General features: G+C 42.6%; 1 protein-coding gene across 1 annotated transcript; it reads left to right on the top strand.

Moving 5' to 3' along the window:
• Positions 1-861: 861 nt before the first annotated feature.
• LOC145333504 (putative gamma-glutamylcyclotransferase CG2811) lies at positions 862-21186 on the top strand. The gene is made up of 7 exons (XM_080178658.1): positions 862-983; positions 10736-10801; positions 11359-11452; positions 11817-11869; positions 12622-12672; positions 13628-13702; positions 21080-21186. Exons 1-7 carry the CDS (start codon positions 903-905, stop codon positions 21122-21124), a joined length of 465 nt encoding a protein of 154 aa, XP_080034784.1. The 5' UTR covers positions 862-902; the 3' UTR covers positions 21125-21186.
• Positions 21187-22287: the final 1101 nt, after the last annotated feature.

Here is a 22287-nt window from a genome sequence, read left to right on the forward strand (position 1 = left end):
TTGTTCTATATAAATGTATGTTTAATATCTTTGATCATATTTGCTGTTATCTAATGTCTCATGCCTATATTTTTTTAGACAAAATGAATTGAAAATGATTGCTAAAATCGAAATATATCTTCATGTCTTAGAATAGTGTAAATTTTTTTAAAATAGGTTGAAAAACATACTAACTTTAAAATAAATTTATATTCAATTGTCTTATCCTTTGAGATCTTTGATTTTCATAGATTTTATTTTAGTGTTTAATTGTTTCTTGTTTTGTAAACATGTGTCAAAATATGCTTATATTGTTTAAATGAATCAATCTTAGTATAAAAGTAACAGGATGTCTTTGTGTCTATGTATCTGTGCAGGGATAACTTTATGTACATCCCCACTGATAATACACAAAATTACCCTTTCTACAGAATAAAATTGGCGGTTGAAACGTTTGAACACTCAACTTTATGAATCAACCAATAAATATTTACTAAAGTCTCCAAAGTTAAGCCAACGAATAAGAAAACGTAATCATAAAACTTTTGAGACTAGTGTGATAAACAGCCCCTTTGTCTCCTCTCTCTCTGGTGTCTTTGTGTTTTTGTAGCTTAAGATCTCATCTCTTTCAAGAGCAAAGCTATAGCCAAACTATAAGCAGATATTTCTGAATATTTTAACATAAAATTATATTCTTGTGCTTCGCTACTTGTGGATGTCGTTTTTCTTGTAAACCATTAAAATAAAGTAACAAAAAAAATTGAACCTAAAGATCTCGGAAACTGCTTGTCTGAATTGATTTCACTTTTTTAGAGAAGCTTTATAAATGTTTTGGGTAGTTTTAGGCTACTTTACGTCTAGAGGCTAGGGGCGAAGCAACTGGTTCTTTTTAATCTAAATTCTAATTTTATTTTTAAGGAAAAATGTCATTTTCCTATGTATTTGTGTATGGAACATTGAAACAAAATGAACCCAACCACCACTGGATGCAAGATAAGTCTCAAGTAAGATAAAGAAAATTTGTTTCATCAGTAGAACAGAAATAACAACATTATTTTTTTCAGGGCTTAGCAGTGACAAAATATATGAGCTCGGCAGCCGCACATGAGTTTCAAATTTAAACACATTTGTCTGCATTAAAATTTTTAAAAACTTGATGATATTGGAACAAGTTTAAAGAATTTTAAAGTTATAATATGACGATTTCACTTAGGCTTACACGAGGCTGACGCGCGGCTGCTGAGCACTACAAAACAGACCAACTTCCTACTACTTTTGTATATCGATTGTTTCTGAACGCAATGCCTAGCCGTTCTCGAAATCTTATCTCGAAGCCCTCTGAATGACCAACATAGTGAAGTTTACGAATGTGTATTTATTACCATGAAAACAGTAAGTCTAAAACAAAAATATAAGAATTAATTACATAAAATTAATGGTTATTATTTTTGTAACATCGAGGTTGCGTGATTTCAATTTAATAAAAAATATGAATTTTCTAAAAAACTTTAAATTGGCACGAAACATATTAAATCGCATCAGAAATTGATAATTTTAGAATAAAATAATCAATAATATAAAGGAAAATATTCGTATATCAAAACTTAGCAGTTAAAGAAAGCCTGCAAGAAATACTACGCTTTAACTGCTGAAAGACTGCCACAAGTAGACCAAATACCCCAAATTTGAAGCCTTCAGCTTCTATAACAAAAAAGTTCTAGGCATTTTAAAATGACATTTTATGTACAATGGAAATTTTGAAAGAATTACAATGCTCATGTTGAAAACTTTGAAATTAAACTACGTGGCCTAGAAACAAAATTATAAGCTTATTTTTGTCATAAATTTAGGTTTCCAGTTACTAATTATATTTTTACAATAAAAATACCCATTTTTATAGTCAAAATCATTAAAAAAAATTAAGTTTTACTTGCGTTGTACCGAATGTACTGTAGCCAATCAGAAGGCTGAATCAGCTTAACAACCAATCACAGCTAAGCTTGTATTAGTTTACCCCTTTGTTTCCGCTATGATTTTCGTTTAAAAATGCAATTTAAATCGAATTTTTTTCATAGATTTTGACTATGAAATGTGGTGTTTTTATTGTAAAAATGTAATCAGTTACAGGCAATCTAAGTTTCTGACAAAGATAAGGTTATAATTTTATGTCTAGGCAACGTAATTTAATATTGTTTTTTCTTTTATGAGCATTGGAAATCTTTCAAAAATTCCATTGTACATAAAATGCTATTTTGAAATGCCTAGAACTTTTTTGTTATTGAAGCTGAAGGCTTTAAATTTGGGGTATTGGGTCTTCTTGTGGCAGTCTTTCAGCAGTTAAAGCGAGTTATTTCTTGCAGGCGTCCTTTAAATGGTCTATTTGTTGAAAAATTAAAGATTTAAATTTCTTCATAAAATTGTACCATTCTACGCTTATTTTCAAGAATTAAAAGATAAATTCTTACCACATATGATGTCAAACTAAGCAGGAAGGCTTATTTGAGATCTTCCACGGATTAGAGCGCATGTATATTCAAGCAATACATTATTTTCATTCACGTAGCTCCTCACATGGGAATCATCAAAGGAAAAGTGCGCGTCTCTTTTGTTTGTTTACAAGCCACGCGCGGAGATAGTTAGGAATGCCGCATAACACACTCATTCTCTGGGGAATTCTGGTGTAAGGAAAAAAGGGATTAATGGGTTCGAACTTGCCGGGGAATACAAGAAATACATACCGATACACACCCGTCTATTCACTGGGAATCGAACACAATACCTCATCTTTGCAATATACGTGCAGACAGTGTCCACGAAATCACAATCTCATAACGCATAAACTACAAGAGTTTAAAATGTCATGGCCATAAGGCCTAAAATTGGTTATGGAAACTTACGAATACCACAACAACTCAAACCGCCTCAGCTACCGCATAAGGACAGGAATAAGGAATGGGAAAAGCATTCAACATTCATGAATTGCACATTTACCACTCACACATCTCATTATATCATGGCCTCATAATCTCAAATAAAAATAGAATTATAGACCATGTAATTGCGAATACATGAATTAATAATCATTAGTACCTAAACTTCAATTAGGTACCTACATAATAAAATAGGTAAATGATTTTTATACTAAAAATCGCATCAATAATTAAATAATCAACTCAAACTTTTTTCATCAAAAGAAGGAAAGATTAAATAATAACATTTCATCTACTAAATCTTTTTGCTAGAAAAGAAAAGTAAAATTGCATAAAAACTTCTCAATACTTAGAATTTTTCTCCGACAGAAAAATAATTGTGCTTACATCTAAACATTTTTAAGATAAGATAAGTAAGATCCTTAAATCTAAACATGTTTTAATAAATAGATACTTAAATCTAAATAAAATATGACTGTAAAAAATCATCAAACTTCGGAAAATTAAAATCTCATAATTTTAAATCTTCGTGAATCAAAATTGCGTAAAATTAAAATTGCAATTGAAATATGCAAATTAAATTTACCAAAATAAAACAAAAGCTCAATATAAGAAAAGAACTTCTCTAAAATGCTGAATCTGCAATTTCTCTCTGTTTTAAGGAGAAAGCATCATATACATATTCATACAGTCATAATTAAAGGCAATTTGGCCTCAGTTAGAATGAATCCCTCAAGATACAAACTAACAATATCCATCAAATATTAATAAATGCCATGTTCCAGCTATCCTGTTGGACGTTATGACTTTCCATCACAACTTTTGATACTGCATAATTTCTAACAGGATTTCTGGCGCAGGGCTGCATCAACTGAAACAAACATAATTAGTGATGTTTAATTCAAATCAAAAATAAAAAGAATCATGAAATAATTCAAAGAAACTTTTAAAATCATCAGTCAAAGCAATCAAATAAAATATTTTATGCTTTAGTTTTGCCGTTTTGCGTCATGCCTGGCCGAGGAAACAGAGCTTAGGTACGGCGTAAAGCGGTCTTATTAAGCTTAACTCTACGAAAATCAAAGAATCTACTTAATTCATCGCGAAAAAAATCTGCATTTTTCTTTAGGTACATAAGTTCAAAGGTAAATAGTAATAATTTTAATATGCATGTATTATTAAATTATTTATGTGATTGTAATAAATCTTAAAGAAATATTTAAATGATGTAAAAATCTCATTTTGTTAATTTCTTATCATATCAAATTTCAATCCAACAAGGATAAAATTGTTTATATCTGCGTAGGTACCTAGGAAATTTTCCTCGAAAAAAATCCCAGGTCTCGGAAAGACTTAAATCATTGAAAAGACTTGCGAAAACGTATAAAAACTTAAGTTTGCATTTCAAATGAAAAAATCTTGCATCGGTTTGAAAGTTTAAACGAAATTGTATCAAAAATTGCGTTTTTTGTCTTTCGAAAAAAATCTGATAAATTTACCGGAAAAATAAAAATCAAAGTTAAACAAGAACGATACTTATACTAAACTTTGGGTAGATCAATCTTCAGAAGACGTCTAGCGGAAGTCTCGTTATCTGTGGCGGCTGCGTCATCTGATAATTTGTATTTGGCAACCACGGTCCTTCCACCTGGGCGCACTTCTTGAACTCGTCCCAGTCTAAACTTCTCCTGGTAATGGGTTCTTTGCAACCGGTTTCAAACGTACAGATTGCATCATTTGTCCTGCCTCCAAGCAAATCAGCAGGCGAAATTATTCTCCAGGTATTGACGTCTTTTCCTGCAGTGGCATATGTCAATGGTTTAGAATTCAACACTCTAGCGGTCTCAGCACACAACACCAGTAAATCATTGAAGGTTACAGTAGCACCGGCCAACTTCTTGTTCAACACCCGCTTGACCAGCCCAACCTGTCTCTCCACAGTGCCAACGAATGAATGTGCAGCTGTGGGCACAAGATGCCATTCAAAATGCATCCTGGTATCCTTCAAAAGTTCATCTAGAATGCGTTTGGTACCAGCCATATTGGTACCACGATCTGTAGTAACTCTTCTAGGCATGTTGTAAAACGCCTGAAGTTTTCTCAAGCCGACCAGCACGGCTTCAGTAGAATAATCTGTCAAAACATCAATAAACACAGCCTGTGTAAATCTACAAGCTACTATCAACAACCAGACTTTGTACTTTGTCTTGGTATTCCTGGTGCCAACGCCAGGTTTCACAACTTCTATGGGCCCCGCGAGGTCCATGTGCACCTCTTGGAAGGGCACTGACGGCTCCACACGGTCTGGCAGGATAATAGCCATTGCGGGACTCGAACGCTTGGCATATTCAATGGAACATGCAGCACAATTCTTGACCACTTTCATAGCCTCCATACGGCCATGTGTGATCCAAGCATACCTTCGGCTTTGCGCCAATGTCTTACGATGGCCTCCATGGCCCAGCTCATCGTGAGACTGTTGAAGGATGAGCTTCGCCAGCCTGTTGTGGCGGCTAAGCAAGACAACACCTGGGCTGTCCTTCATAACTTTCCTTGGGCCTCCAGCTGCGGCCTCAAGAGCTTCATCACCTCTGGCGGCCATTTTGAGTATTGTAAATGACCGAAGAGGAAAACATCCATCATGACCCACTATGGGCCAACAAACCTGGACTTTGTGATGATACGGTTGAAGGGAATCGAATTTCCCCTCGGCGTCCATGGTCATCTCCTTCTCTTGGTTGAAGGATGTCAAAAACAGGTCACAAACAGAATCCAAATAAGTGTTTGTGAAAGTATAGTTCTCATAATGCCTAGAACTATCATTGTTGCTACCACCATCCTCATTTGTTGCAACACCACGTTTCTTAACAAGTAACAACTTGAAACGGTTGGCAGCCTTAAGAACTGCGGATACAGTCCTTCTTGCCTGCCTGTAGGTCCTCCTTGCCAGCGACCTCCAGAAATCATTGTCCACCATCTGTGTGAACATTACCTTGAGCTTCGCCATCTTTGGATTAAGCTCGCTCTCAGGTATAGATGCATTAACCTCACCCGCCGTTTTAACGGGCCACTGGTCCTGTTCCAGGCGCAACCAGCTTGGACCTTCCTGGTATGTAGATCCAGGTTGTACATCCTCAATTGTACACAAACCTCGCGTAGCTAAATCGGCGATGTTGTGTTGGGTTGGAACCCATCTCCAATCTTCAGGGCTCGTCAACTGTTGTATCTCAGATACACGATGACTGTTGAAAACATTTAGCATAACACTGTCACTGGATAACTGCGCCAGGGCACAGCTGCTATCACTAAAAAATACTTTGCCAGAGATGCTGAATGGTAGGGCTCTGACAACTGTATCCACAAGATTAGGCAAGATAACATCTCGAGCCTTGGTATAGACTCTATCTTAACTGGTGCGACACGTGACTTGGCGCAACACAAAACTACATCAAAACCTTCAGCAACTGGCCATCTCAGGTAGGTGATGGCTGCATAGGCTGAGCTTGATGCATCACAGAAACCAACAACCATTGGAAGCCCCAAAGGCTTATCAGGAACCATCGAACGTCTGAACGACACATTTCCAAGTGCCGCCCTGTCCTGGAGGCTGCTCACGAACTCTGACCTCAACTCTCCAGGTATGGAATCATCCCAGTCGCAGCCATGTATGCAAACTGAGCGCAGACATAGCTTGGATTTAAGCAGCAATGGTGCTGCAAGACCCAATGGGTCATATAACTGTTGTACGATTCTCCAAACTTCTCGTTTAGTTATCGTCTCAGGTAGACTTCTCCAGAGATTCTCCAAATCCAGGTCTTCTAGTAACTTTCTACCCTTTATCTTCGCGCCGTGGTTGGCTCTGACAGGCAAGAACAATATATCCTGTTTTGGGACCCAAACAATGCCCAAAACTTTCACACTGTCAACATCATCTCCAGAATAAATAACAGATTTAAATCTGAAATTTCCAGGTTCAATCATCTGCTCCAGCTCTCGGACCAGCTGGACAGCTTCAGGTTTACTGTTATGACCGCTTAAACAGTCATCCACGTAAGTACAAGTCTCCAATTTGACCGAAGGAGGATCTTGATACAACACAAATTCAGATCTGAGTGGCTGCTGAACATCTCTCCACACATCTTGATGGGCTACAACATCAGAACCTCTAATCTTCTCAGATCCATAAACATCTTGAACATCCTGCAGGGATCTTCCACCAAAAATACGACCAGTGAGTCTGAGAGCGGTCACGGCCATATCGCCGGCCAAGGCTTCACCAAAATTGACAGTTCTGGTGAGGTAAACCTCCGGCTCTCCATCAACTGTATCAGCAAAAAATACACGTTTCAGCTGAGAATCTTCATAGGTAGCTAACAAACTATTATAAAACTTCTGGATGTCAGCCACGAGTGCAAACTTGTAACTTCTGAACCGAATAAGATTGTGCATCAGGGAATATAATGGAACTGGCCCGTCCATCATAATACTGTTGAGACTTAGCCCCTTGCAGCAGAGGCTAGAGTTGGCGCATATCCTCAACGGCGTGGAAATACTTTCTTTATATGCGCAGACTAGGCTCGAATAATACACAGGCCCAGTATAAGACAGATCTTCTGGCGACGCTTTTGTATACACGCCACGAGAAACAGCTTCTTGGAACACTTGACAGAAAGCGTCGTATTCGCCTTTTTTGACCATCCTTTGCCGGTCACGTAGGCAAATCTTGTACGCCTGCTCTGAGTTATCAAACAACACACTTGGCGGCGTCTTATAAGGATATGAAGCCGTCCAGATACGGCTCTCAAGATCCAGTGTCAAACCTTCTTCAATCAGCTGCCGCTTACGCACGTCCAAGGCGGACTGCCCGGCGGCAATGGCGGCAGTTCTTACAGCCGCTGCACATTGATGGCGGCTGTATCCCCAAACTTTCTGTGGAAAGGAACTCCATCTTGCTGACCTCCAACTTAGTAGCTTTACAAGCGACAGGATTAGCAACAGTCCTGCCGTCCGCAGACACAACTAAATAACCTGTACCAAATAAGCTTCTGTACAGTCTAGAATCACCAACCATTTTATCTGCACACGGGAACATAGCTGGTGTCAGGTGACCGATAAGCACGTCTATCTTACCGTCAACCATAGAGAAATTATCAGGCTTCATATCAAAAATTTCGGCGGCGGTTGCAGGATTAATAGAACGTAACCCTTCCTCAGTACCAATGCTGGGCACTACCGCCGCCTCCAGAATATGGCAATTCCGGTTGCGGTCAACCAAGCAGATCTTAACTGTAGGACATGCTTGGCTCTTTCCATCTGCCAAAGAAATAGTAGCTGTGCGACCAGTTGATGGCAACTCTAACTTCTTGGCGATACTTCTAGAAATCAATGTGAGATTTGCTCCAGAATCCCACATAGCATTGACGGTGACTTGACGTTTGTCAGCCGCCACTGCTGGGAGCTGCTGCAACATCAGCATGTAATTGTTCTTGCTGAACAACTGTGATTCATAAACTGCCGCAACTTGTCCACCAGCAACAGACTCATGAATTAAACTATTATGAGGCTGGTTGCAGCTGTCTATGGTACAGCTGCCAAGTCTATCGGCCTTAGGGCAATCAGCAACCCTGTGCCCCTTTTGCAAGCACAACAAACAGGCGCCGATTTTCTTGATAAAGTTTTTACGTTCAGGAACAGACAGATCCCTAAACTTGGAACACTTAAACAACAAATGTTCAGAACTGCAACCTTCCGACGGGCAAGGCTGTTTCTTCTTGGTCTTAGCTGTAGCTGCTGCCGCAGGATTACCCTTCTTCTTAGAGGGGGTGTCCATATCAGTCGAACACCTCATTAAAATGGCGCCCCTCTGTTCCTCAATAATCTGCAACAACTTTGGCACGTTCGGGACATCCATTGAGCCCAATGCCAAATTGAGCTTGTCTTGAAAATCTCGGGGCAACTTCTTGGATAACATCTCCAGAAGTATCACGGTCAACCACTGGCTTGTGGTAACCTCATCATCTTCATCATCTTTAGTCAGCTGCTCCAGCTGGCTAACTGCACCACCAAACTCTGCTAACACAGTCACAATCTGGTTGGAGTCCGACGGTTTAGACTTCTTCTCCCATTGGTTGAAAAGGCAGAGCATTTGACGTGTCTTAGACTTGAAACGCGCGTCAAGGTAAGCCCACTGAGATTCATGCGATTGAATCTGAATTAATTGGAGTCTCAGCTCTTTATTTTTACAGACCTTCTCACTGCTCAACAATAACTGTAAATATGACGGGTCCTGTCCTACAGTAAGCTTTTTAAAATTGTCTTTGAAACTTACGTAAGCTGCTTCCTGGCCGTCAAAGGAGGGAAGAAGACGTTCGTCGACACGATTCATATATCCTGGCGTGAACATAGAACCGGTGCCGAACTGTGGTGTGCCAAACGGTGACACAAATGGCGATGCTGTCGAGGCACCCGCCGTCGTTGTGGGTGGCTTCATAGGTTCAAGCTTAACCTCAGCCAGCCGTTTCATCAAAGCAGACAAAGTGTTTATAATTGGCTCGGGTAAGGGAAAATATGACCCTTTAACAATCTTCAAGCATCGATCATATAGTTCAGCCTTATGGTCAGGCAAATTATCACCAACTAAATCAACAACACTTTGAATGTCACTAAGCTCTTCTATAGCATCAAGAGCATCCTTCAAAGCACTATAGTCTTTTTGCACAGTAACTATATCAGAATAAATGTCACTAAACTCATCAAGCTCTTGGATTCTCAAACCAAGCTTGCTAAAACCGACCATGATGCTGTCGAATGTCTCGAACTTGTCATGGACAAGGATTGATTCCTTAGTGAAATGTCTAACATCAAGTTCTGAAGAATCACTGACCAACTTCATCACTCTACTTAGTTCACTGGTTAGGGCCTCAACGGCTGGGCGCAGCCGCTTTCCCAATTGTTCACCTTTATTCTTTTTAGGACCCATGATTGTCACTAAAGTTAACTGTACTGATTATGACTATAATAATGTGTGGTAAGGTATCACAACCAACACATTCACAAAACTTCACAGATTCTTCTTAGCTGCATCTGTTCTGTCTTGTTTTCATTGTTTCGGAACGCAATGCCTAGCCGTTCTTGAAATCTTATCTCGAAGCCCTCCGAATGACCAACATAGTGAAGTTTACGAATGTGTATTTATTACCATGAAAACAGTAAGTCTAAAACAAAAATATAAGAATTAATTACATAAAATTAATGGTTATTATTTTTGTAACATCGAGGTTGCGTGATTTCAATTTAATAAAAAATATGAATTTTCTAAAAAACTTTAAATTGGCACGAAACATATTAAATCGCATCAGAAATTGATAATTTTAGAATAAAATAATCAATAATATAAAGGAAAATATTCGTATATCAAAACTTAGCAGTTAAATGGTCTATTTGTTGAAAAATTAAAGATTTAAATTTCTTCATAAAATTGTACCATTCTACGCTTATTTTCAAGAATTAAAAGATAAATTCTTACCACATATGATGTCAAACTAAGCAGGAAGGCTTATTTGAGATCTTCCACGGATTAGAGCGCATGTATATTCAAGCAATACATTATTTTCATTCACGTAGCTCCTCACATGGGAATCATCAAAGGAAAAGTGCGCGTCTCTTTTGTTTGTTTACAAGCCACGCGCGGAGATAGTTAGGAATGCCGCATAACACACTCATTCTCTGGGGAATTCTGGTGTAAGGAAAAAAGGGATTAATGGGTTCGAACTTGCCGGGGAATACAAGAAATACATACCGATACATCGATATTATTTATTTTCTAGGGTGAAGCCAAATTTGTTGGAAGAGGACAAACAATGGAAAAATATCCACTTATAATTTTTACTCAGGTTTTATCATTTAAGTATTTTAGTAGCGAAGCTATTCTATGATTCCAAATGTCTGATCATCCGTGCGTACTTCTTTCAGCTACTTTGAGGGGAAAATACACTTTTAAGAAATTTAAGAAACCATTTTCTAACCATTAAACAGCTATGTATCTTATTTGGCCCGTCGGTCTGTCTGTAATGCTCTAAAGGATATAATTTTTTTTGAAATTTCATGACCGTAAATCAACTACTCCACAACTCATGATGTCTGTCTGTCTTCTATCCTTACTTTTTACTTTCTATTTGGTTGTTCTTATCATTATGTAAGATATTCATTAGGATTTCATTAAGGTCTTTATACTGCCTATAAAAAAGGAATAAATAAAAAGAAACTTTTGACCAAAAATCCCAAATGATGTCATATTAGAATAATGGACTATTTTATTTCGTCATTCGGAATCATTGGGCCAAAAGTTTTTAAATTTATTCTCTTTTTTTATAGGCTTAATAAAGAGCTTTGGATTTCATATATTTCATATGTTTATTCATTAAATAGAATTAGTACCTTTATTATTCAGTATAATATTCCAATGTTGCTTGAGAGTCCTGGTACAGGAAATAATATTGTGGGAGAAGTTTGGAAAATTGATCAGACAAAATTAGAACATTTGGGTAAATATTCTTCTAGCTAACCTAACTTTTTAAAATAAGTAAATACATCCTCATAGTAAGATTTTTTTTTGTCTAAAGCTTAAGATTTCAATAATCACTGAACCTTTTTGTAGTAAGCTTTATATATGCCCTGTGATGGATATACTTTTTGGAATGGTTTTAAGCTATTATTGTAAGTTGTAACACCTTTCTGCCCCTTCGATCAGAGCTACTAACTGCTAGGGGCGTAACCGCTAGTATCTTTGTGCATTAATTACCGTAAACAATTATTAATATATTAGCTAATCATATTTGTTAAAATAACTAAGTACATTTAGGCACAATATTTATTTATCGGCGATTGTCCTATCTCTGTATTTTCTAGACATCTTAGAAGAACATCCAAATTTCTACACAAGAAAGTTAGATACAGTAAAAGTAAGCTATATTATCTTTTAAAATCAAAGATTGTTTGTATAATTATAGGGTCAGTCCATACGTCCCTCCGAAACAGGTAGCTCTGTACGATAATTTAGATCTGTTAGAATTGTTCTTTTCATTTAAAACTTTGCTTGTTGATTCCTGTAGTAGTTAGGTAAGATTTAGAAAGCGTAGCAACTCTATACTTGTTACCAAAATGTCCATTTAAAGAAAGATGTTGATGTTCGTTTATCCTACTGTTTCAGAGCTGTCCTTTTATGGATGTTGTCATTTATTGTTAGTCTAGTCGCGAGTGGGGATTAGATTTAATTTACAATATCAGCTAGTCAAAATTCAGGGAGGAAGGAAGGGAGGTGACATTGGACCGTTCAGTTTTACAGTTCTTCTTGGTGATTTAGTAAACATCTTGTTTTTCTTTGCTTTCCTAATAATTGGCGTTGTAATTTATATATTTTTCATTGATCTAAAGGGATAAGACAATGGCTGATAAATTGATGTACATCCCCAATGCTGTTAAACAAAATTACATCTTCTGTAGTTTACAATTAGTGATTGAAACGTTTAGACACTCAACTTAATAAATCAACCAATCAAAGTTCAATAAAATTCCACATTATTGTTAAGCCAACGAGTAAGACAACGTTATTATGAAACTTTTGGGACTAATGAGTAAAAACCCAATGTCCCCTCCCTCATAGTATAAGAAATTGGTGTACTGTATAGTGTACTTTAATCCATTCTTTTTTAAGGTTGAAGGAAAAGAGTATGCATGTTGGATGTACACCATGCATAATTTTAAGGTATTATTTACATAATAAACCAATCAACACCTTATCCACAATTTTTCTGTCTGTTGAATATTGCAAGTTTTAAAGCTTTTCTAGGATTAGGATCGGTCCTTCCGTCCGGGACAGTTAGCTCCTTTCGTCAATTTACACAGGTTATTTTGGTCCTATAGATTTCAAACTTTGCATGATGATTCTTATAAAATTAAGGTACGATTTAGGGTGAACAGAAATTCCATCATCGTTTCCAGAAAGTTCGTACGTCAATTTTAAAAATGCTGATCTTTAAATTTACTTTTTGACAACAAATTTTTGTATGTCATACTTAAGTTATATAACAGTTATGCTATATTTAAGTTTTGCAACAAATTTATATACAAATTTTGTTTAGACTTCAGCTATACTATTCTGCTTTCAGTCCTAACACTCTATGTACAAGTGTTAATGTTCGTTTGTCCTACCGTTACAGGGCTTTGCTTTTATGGATTTTGTCATCCTTGTTTATTTTAGAAAGAGTTATTAGAGAATATAATGATATCAGAATATTCCTCAAATATTATTCCATATAATCCCGCATATTTTGTGCTTTGCTACTTATGGATGTTATCATCCTTGTTTATTTTAGAAAGAGTTATTAGAGAATAGAATGATATCAGAATATTCTTCAAATATTATTCCATATAATCCTACATATCTTGTGCTGTGCTACTTATGGTTGTTGTCATCCTTGTTTATTTTAGAAAGAGTTATTAGAGAATAGAATGATATCAGAATATTCTTCAAATATTATTCCATATAATCCTACATATCTTGTGCTTTGCTACTTATGGATGTTGTCATCCTTGTTTATTTTAGATAGAGTTATTAGAGAATAGAATGATATCAGAATATTCTTCAAATATTATTCCATATAATCCTACATATCTTGTGCTGTGCTACTTATGGATGTTGTCATCCTTGTTTATTTTAGAAAGAGTTATTAGAGAATAGAATGATATCAGAATATTCTTCAAATATTATTCCATATAATCCTGCATATGTTGAGGTATTATGGTAAGCCGAGCGTTCTCGGCCCACAGGGTAACGAGTTCGAGTTCAACGAGCCCTAGCCTTGAATTATTCTACCGAAACAAACTAGCAGGATTTAGTCATACAGAAATTATATATTTAACTGAATAATATTTACAAGCAATGTTTACTATATATATACAACAGATTATAACAATGGTTAGGTTTGAAGGGGGTGTGGGACGCTAGGGCTTAGCTCCCGGCGGTAGACAGGCTGTGGGGGCAGCGGTGGTAAAAGGGGAGGCAGCGCCTCCCGGTTGTATAATCGCGTGAGGGGCGCGTGATAGCTGCATGTTTGAGTCCCTCCCCACATTTAGGCAGGCCAGTTTGACCGCTAGATAGCGGGGTCAACATCGGTCATGAGATAGATGGTGATATAATAAGATTAGTGCAGTGGGTTTGTTATGATAAGTCACAGCGTAGCAACTCTGTAAACTGCCTGTCCGTCTGGTTGTCGTAATACCACAACCTCCCCTTCAAGGGTTGCGTGGCTCTCGAGCCACCAGGCCTTGAACCTGGGGATACGACAGCCTATGTCTGCGCAGGACAGGCTCTTCCTGGGGCACAGCTCGATGGAGGACAGCTCGGGCTACACAGGCTCCATGGGACACTCGTTGCTCGGTCTGGCTGTGGTTGGATATCAGCATTGTCAGCTCCTGGTTGGCTTCTAGACAGGGGTTGGCGACGGCTAAGCCCCGGCGCTGGAAATTTTGCCTCGTCTGCAGGACTAGCTCTGCCTCAGCGGGTAGCTGGACACGGAGGCCTAGGCTAACTCTGGTGGTCCCCAAGGGGGGAATGACGATGGATGAGGGCGCATAAAGTTCCATGGGGGCGCCTGCTTGATTCAGGTTGCTTGGCCTCCTAGCTCCTACCCGGATAGGGATGGCTGTCATCAACAGGGGGCACATGGCTTCAGCTTTGTCCTCTGGGGCGGCCTCTTCCATTGCAGTAGCTGCTTCTCCTCCTACAGGCTCGCTGCTGGCTGGCAGGTGCTCCATGTCTGCATCAGGATTCCAGATGGCATCTCTGGGTGGCTCTGGAGCTGGCGGCGGCGGCGGTGGTTCGTTGGGTTGCTCCTGCAGGTCCTCTTCTACTGGGTCACGATCCTGGCCGCTGGGCTGTGGGGCGGCTGCGGCCGGCTGGTGCACTGGGAACTGTCCTGGGTCGCTAGCTGCGGGCGCTGCCGCTCCAACCGGCAGCTCGGTGGCATCCTCGTCGCCGTCCACGTCGACTTGAATGTCTGCTGGAATCTGGTGGGCAGTCACATCTCCAGTGTATTTGCGCAGTCGGCCTACATGCGCGGTAACTTCCGAGATCCTGGCTATTGGAGAGGCAGGTTTGATGACATAATGGACTTCTGTAGCTTTCCTCACTACCTTCCAGGGGCCAGTCCATCTCTTGGTGATCTTGGCTGCCTTCCCTGGCACCAGGCGGGGGGCCAGGTACCAGACCAAGTCTCCAACCTCATACTTGGCTGTGCCTTCGTAGGCTGCCGCGCTCCTCCGGATGGCTCCCTCCTCCTTCTGCTGGATGGCATCATACACTGCATGGTAACGTTGCAGGAGAGCTTGGACGTTGGCTGGAACCGAGGCATATTCTGTTTCTGGCAGCCGGAGCACCATGTCCACCGGAAGCTTGGCCTCCCTCCCAAAGAAGGCCAGGAACGGGGTCACGCCGGTAGATCTGCAGGCCTTGGTGTTGTAGGCGAAGGCAATGGCAGGCAAGTGGGGCTCCCAGTTGTTGTCGTCTCTGTCTAAGAACAGACGCATGCCTGTATTGAGCGTCCGATGAAACCTTTCCACTCGGTTGGACTGCGGATTGTAGGGTGGTGGATGTGTCAGGCCAATCTCAAGCCTGGAGGCCAGTTCCTGGAATACCTGGCCGGTGAACTCCATTCCATTGTCGGAGTGGATCTTCAGGGGGCATCCGAACGTGGCCAGGTGGCGGTGCAGCAGGGCTTCAGCCACCGTGAGGGTGCGCTTGTTGGGGATGGCGTAGAGGCTGACAAACCGGCTGAACCCGTCTTGACAGGTGAGGATATAGCGGTTCCCGGCTGGAGTCTCTGGTAGTGGCCCCACCAGGTCGATGAACAGGACCTGCTGTGGATACCCCTGGCGGGAGGGCACATGTATCCCTTGCTTCAACCTTTCCTTGGTAACCTTCTGGACACATTCAGGACAAGTCTGAACCATCAGGCGGACGTCACGGGCCAGGTTGGGCCACCAGAAGTGCATGGCAACGCAGGCGATAGTCGCGTCCATCCCAAAGTGCCCGGCCATGGGGGTCCCATGGGCTAGAAAAAACGCGTCCTGCTGGAGGGCCGAAGGCAGCAGGTATCTTGTCCGTTCCCCTGTCAGGGTCTGGTCAGTGGTGGTGAGGCAGCCATGCTCGTCAAGTCCCAGGGCTGGGAAGCGGCTGGCGTACTGCTGCTCGTCTCGTTCCTTGCCGCGCAGCTCAGCCTTGGTTGGGGCTCTGCCATCAGCCACCCACTGGCGGACACGGAGCAGGAGAGGGTCTTGTGTCTGGGCTTCTAGTACTCTAGTTGGGTCCAGTCGGGCGGCAGGGGCCCGGCTGGCTGCGGGCTCCCCTAGCTGGCCAAGGTTATGGATATACTCAGCCTGCTCTGCTAATTCTTCGGCGCTGGCCGTTGGCATGTTGGCGTCCTCTCGGCGGCTAAGGGCGTCAGCGTTGGTGTTCTGGGTGCCAGGACGGTGGCAGACAGTAAATCTAGGGCCGCTAGCTCCTCTTGCCAGCGGGCCACCATCCCTGTGGATGTGTTCAGCGACTTCATCTGCAGCAAGGCTGAGGAATCAGTGTTGATCTGGAAGCTGCGGTAGGACAAGATGCCGTGGAATTTCCGGATTCCATACATAATGGCGGCCATCTCTCCCTTCCAGGACGGGTAGCGAGTCTCGGGGTCGGTTGTCTTGCGCCCCATGGCGGCAATCAGCCTCTCCTTGCCGTCCTGGCATTGACTCAAAATGGCAGAGATGGCGCGGCTGCTGAAATCTGTGGTGAGCTGGAATACCGCTGGCAAATCAAACCTGGGCGGCGCTCGGATGGGGGCTTGACGGAACTTGTCCTTGAGCTGCAGCAGCTGGGCTTCCATCTCAGGTGTCCAGGCTAGGGTCTTGGCCGTCTTCTGCCGATTCATCTCGTAGGTGAGGTCGGCATACTCTGGGATGAACAGGCGGTAGTATCCAAAGAACCCCAGAAGCGCCAGCAAATCTTTGGGGGTGCTGGGAGCCGGCCAGTCCAGGATACGGTCAATATAATCCTCCTGCATGGCTATCCCCTCACGGCTGAGGGTGTGGCCCAGATAATCCACCTTGGCTCGGAACAGCTTGGTCTTGGCTGGCTTGAGGCGGATTCCTCCCCGGCGGTGGGCTTCCAAGACCTCCCGGAGCCTAGCCAGGTGGGCCCAGGTATCCTGGTGGAAGGTCAGGACGTCATCAAGGTATGACTGGAGGTTGGCTGTGCCTAATGGGTTTAGGACCCCTGCAATAAATCTGGAATAGACAGATGGCGCCGTAGCTAGGCCAAAGGGCATCCTTTTCCATTGGTACAAGCCCCTGGGGGTGGTGAAGGCGGTGCAGGGCCGGCTGTCCTCGGACACACGGATGGTGTAGTATGCGGCCACCGCGTCTAGGGCACTGTAGACACAGTGCCCTCCAGCTCGTTCTACCAACTGCTGGATCCTGGGCAGAGGGTAGCTATCCAGCTCCAGGTACTTGTTGAGGGCTCTGTAGTCGACGGCCCAGCGGGTGCTCCCGTCCTTCTTCTTGATGGGCACCAGGGGGCTGCTCCAGGCGGAGTCTGACGGCTCTATGACTCCCTCCTGTAGCCAGGTGTCCAATTGTTTCTCCAGCTCAGCCTCCTGCCGCGGGTTCAGATCCCTAAATCTCTGGCGGATCGGCTGGGTCCCTGGCTTGAGGCGCAGCTGCAGCTCGACCACATCTGTGCAGCCGGGGGTAGAGTTGGAGAAGACGTCCCTGTATTCTGATAGCATGGTCCAGACCTCCTTTTTGAGCAAGGGGTCCTTGCGCAGGAACTCGTTGTCTTCCATCTCAAGGGCCTCCCACAACTCTTGCATGTCTGGGGGCTCAGCAGGCTCTTGGAACGAGTGGAGACTCGGGGGAGGCTTATCAGAAACCTCTAAAATGTCAGGCTTGACCAGCTCCCCTGCCACTGGGAGGCCAGCGTCCAGCAGGAGGGGCGTCTCCCCTTCATTCACTACCAGCACTCGAAACACAGTGGCGGATCCAGGCCTGTGGGCATACAGGCCTTCTGGGATGACAAGATCCTCCCCAAACCTCTGTTCTGGGGCAGCTAGTTGGATGGCATCCTTGGTGCGGTGGCCTACTAGCTCAACAGGGACCGCCATGACACCGCGGCCAGGCAGGACCACCCGCTTGGCCGTGCGCAGTTGGGGTGGCTGGCCATCAGTTGGAGTGACAGCGCTTAACCTATACGTGGCTGGTGCAGGGTCAGCTTCGGCTCCAGGACCCACCGGCCGCGACTTGACGGGCTCGGCCTCGGGAGGGGCTGACGTGTCGGAGCCAGGTGTGGCTCCGAGGGCGTCCGGCCACGATTTGACGGGCTCGGCGCTGGGAGAGGCCGAGGCGCTGGGTCCAGCCTGGGCTCCGTGGGCGTCCGGCCGCGACTTGACGGGCTCGGCGCTAGGAGAGGCTGATTCAACGGAGCCATGCATGGCTCCGGAGGCGGCCGGCCACGACTTGACGGGCACGGCGCCCGGAGAGGCTGATTCCTGGGAGTTGAGTGTGGCTCCGGGTGCATCAGACCGCGACTTGACGGGTCTGGACTCGGGCTTGGCTGGTTGACTGGCTGGGGGTCCCAGGTAGAGGGGGCCAGGTGGACACGGCTGGCCGTTGATAAAGGTGTCGGCGGAGAAGATTGGTTCTGGAGGGCTGGCAATCTCAGGGAACGTTGTTGGCAGGTTCTCCCGCGGCACCTTGGGCACTGGGGGCAACCCCATGGCTAGCAGGTTGGCCCCCCTATGGGCGTTGAGCGCAGCATCCACCCAGTGCGTGCCTTTCTCGACCACACGCGGCTGCTCTGGCAGTGGGCCTGGCAGAGGCCCCTCATAACTCAACTCTCTCTCGGCTGTCTCCCGGTCAATGGGGACGCCACGGAGTGGGATAAACTCCCCACGCACCTACAAGCAAGGTGGTTGCATGTCGAAACAGAGCCTAGTTCCGAACTCCTTGAGAAAATACCCTCCTAGGTTCAGAGGGTATGAGAGGTTCCGGACCACAGTCACGTGGTAAAGATGGAGTATAAGGGTGTGTGAGACTGCCATATATAATTCTTTCAATTTTCCTATTACCTGGAGGGGCTGGCCTTCCTCGTTAGCAGTCAGGATTTGGGTGTTGTCCGGAATCAACATGCGTTGCACGCCCATTGCGTGCATGAGGTGTTCAGAAATTACAGCAGACCCTGGTACACGGTTGCCAGAATCGATCATGGCATCAACCTGTACATGCTGGGTAGGGTCAGGAGTAGGAAACCTCACCCTGATATGGCAGGGGAAGTGGAGGTCCTGCCCTTGAGACAAGGGGGCCTCCCGTTCGGCTGGGGTTGGCAGAAACTTCGGTGGTGGCCGAACCGCAGCTATGGTGGTATCGCTTACCATGGTGGCTTAGACTGTAGCTTCGAATCACTAGAGCTTATTAATTATCACTGGGTCAACAATTTTATATTTATTTTTATCACTTGGTTGACATTTATACACACTTATGTGTTGTTATCACTAGGAGCTCTAGGTGTGATTCTGGAAGCACTGGCAGCAAGGAATGTCCGTCCTGCAAGGTTCAGAGGGGTGACGGCGGTAGGGAATGACCCGTCCTACAGCGCCGCTGGTTCGAATCCCGAAAATGGCGGCAGGGAATGGCCCGTCCTACAGCGCCTCGGGTTCGAATCCTGGAAGGCAGCGGCAGGGAATGTCCCGTCCTGCCGTGCCTGTGGCTCAAAATCTGCTATCCGTCGCAGTGGTAGGGCTTACTTGTGTGCTGAAGCTTCGCAGCCACACATTGCCTTCTCAAGGAGACCAGCACCCAGCTGTCTGTCTCGTAGGTTTGGCCTGGGTGTCCTGGGGCTTGTCCCAGCTACACTTGCCAATTTAGACTCAGTTCTGTAGCCGTCTGAGCTAAATTATCCGATTACCGTGGCTGCGCACCTAGCGCTACTCCTACACGGTACGGAAAAAGCGTCTTAACTGGCGCTTTCAGCAGGCTAAATCTGCTTGCCGTAGGCCAGAGGCCCACATATTGCGTTCAAAATGATGGAAATTCGACCTAAATAGGCCGTCTCACGGGTCAGTTGGCTTCTCAGTTGGCGGCTGATTGTCCCCTTACTTGCCAAAGGGTCCAATCAGAGGTAGAATAGGCTAGTTTCTGTAAGGCTCGATTGAAACATGCTGACACCAAGTTATGGTAAGCCGAGCGTTCTCGGCCCACAGGGTAACGAGTTCGAGTTCAACGAGCCCTAGCCTTGAATTATTCTACCGAAACAAACTAGCAGGATTTAGTCATACAGAAATTATATATTTAACTGAATAATATTTACAAGCAATGTTTACTATATATATACAACAGATTATAACAATGGTTAGGTTTGAAGGGGGTGTGGGACGCTAGGGCTTAGCTCCCGGCGGTAGACAGGCTGTGGGGGCAGCGGTGGTAAAAGGGGAGGCAGCGCCTCCCGGTTGTATAATCGCGTGAGGGGCGCGTGATAGCTGCATGTTTGAGTCCCTCCCCACATTTAGGCAGGCCAGTTTGACCGCTAGATAGCGGGGTCAACATCGGTCATGAGATAGATGGTGATATAATAAGATTAGTGCAGTGGGTTTGTTATGATAAGTCACAGCGTAGCAACTCTGTAAACTGCCTGTCCGTCTGGATGTCGTATTACCACAGTATAAGTAATTTCAAAAGCTAAGCTTTTCAATAATACGCACATGTTTGTAAGGAAACAATAATTAGTTTTGGTATTGATATGTCTTGGACCATTAAGAAGCTTTACTAATAATTACAGCAAGAATATTTTGACACTATGATAAAAGATTCAATCTTGTGCTTTCCCTTGAGTGCCTAGCGAGCTATGGGGGCCCCATATTTTCAAATAAAAATGGAAATAAAGGAGAAGTAGTTTTTTTCTTTTTTCCCCTAGTTCCGTTGGATTTATATCTAAGATGTTCTAACCTTGTGGGATTACCCTGTACCCGATACAACCTAACCTAAAGTAAAACACACAAAAAACTACCCTTTTGTAAAACAAAAACTCATTTATTTTTCAAACATATACTTTTATTACATATATAATATATATATTTTAGGGAAAAGGATCTCTAAATCTTGTTCAGCTGGTCAAAGAAGTCTAAAAAATGAATGTTACAATTTGTTTTATTTTACAAAATATATCATAAACAAAAATTCATTAGTTCAATGTTTAATAATAAAATTTATGTTCCCATTTGAATAATAATCGAGCAGGGAAGGGACAATGGATTGTTAATTATTCTGCCCCTCAAAGTTTATTAACTAGTTCTTTTGTTCATTGGCCTAAACACGTTTGGGCTGTACAAAGTAATAGTGTCCAGGCTTTTCTTCCAATGATTTTAGTTTACACAAAAGTGTAATTAATTTTAAGAGTAGCTTCGCGCCTACAATGAGAAAACAAAGAAAGGGAGAGGAAAAATACATTTTTAAACAAATAAGGAATTTTGGTATAATTAATAGAGTTTGAAAAGGTATATAAAAAATAAAATAGCATAAAACTATCCCGGAATATATGTGAAGCCTTCTAAAAATGGAGAACTCAATATGTTCAGAAGTTATCGACATCTTAAGCTACAAAACAAACAAAAAGTGTTCTTCCTTTTTATACTAGTAAAAATAACATCATTATTAAAAAGCCATGTTTTCGAAAGTTAGTCTTTATTAACATGTAAAGCTGACAATAATTTATTCTTTAGAAATCATTGGGCTTTTTTGTAAGACTTTTTTATTAGGACATTTTAAATTCTTTTTATTGTATTATTGTATATTTAACGCCGTTTACCTTTTTGCTGCACTCGACATTTAAGGGCGAGTAAGGGGTGGTTTTTTACTTGAAAGGGTTTCTTCTTAATTCCTTGATTGAAAAAGAACAAGGATGACAACATCCATAAAAGAGAAGCACTGAAACGGTAGGACAAACGGACACTAACACTTGTATAGTGTCAGAACTGAATAATCAGAATATAAATGTATAAATGTCGAAGCAAAATTGTAAGTAAAATTGTTGAAAAACTGCTTGATACAGAATAATGTTTATGGACATACTTACATTTTTAGGACTTGATTATAGAGTTGATTCGCTTATAATATTGTAATTTGTTGTCCCAGGAATCAGTATACCAAAAATTAGATCAATCGGATTATTAGATCACATAAAAATTTGTTATTAAAAAAAGTAAAAAAATCAACGTGTTTAAAATGGACGTACGGACATTCTGGTAATGATTATAGAGTTGCTACGCTTTCTAAATCGTACCTAACTACT

Source organism: Acartia tonsa, chromosome 12, assembly GCF_053477335.1.
Source record: "Acartia tonsa isolate MP-2025a chromosome 12, ASM5347733v1, whole genome shotgun sequence".
NCBI lineage: Eukaryota > Metazoa > Arthropoda > Copepoda > Calanoida > Acartiidae > Acartia > Acartia tonsa.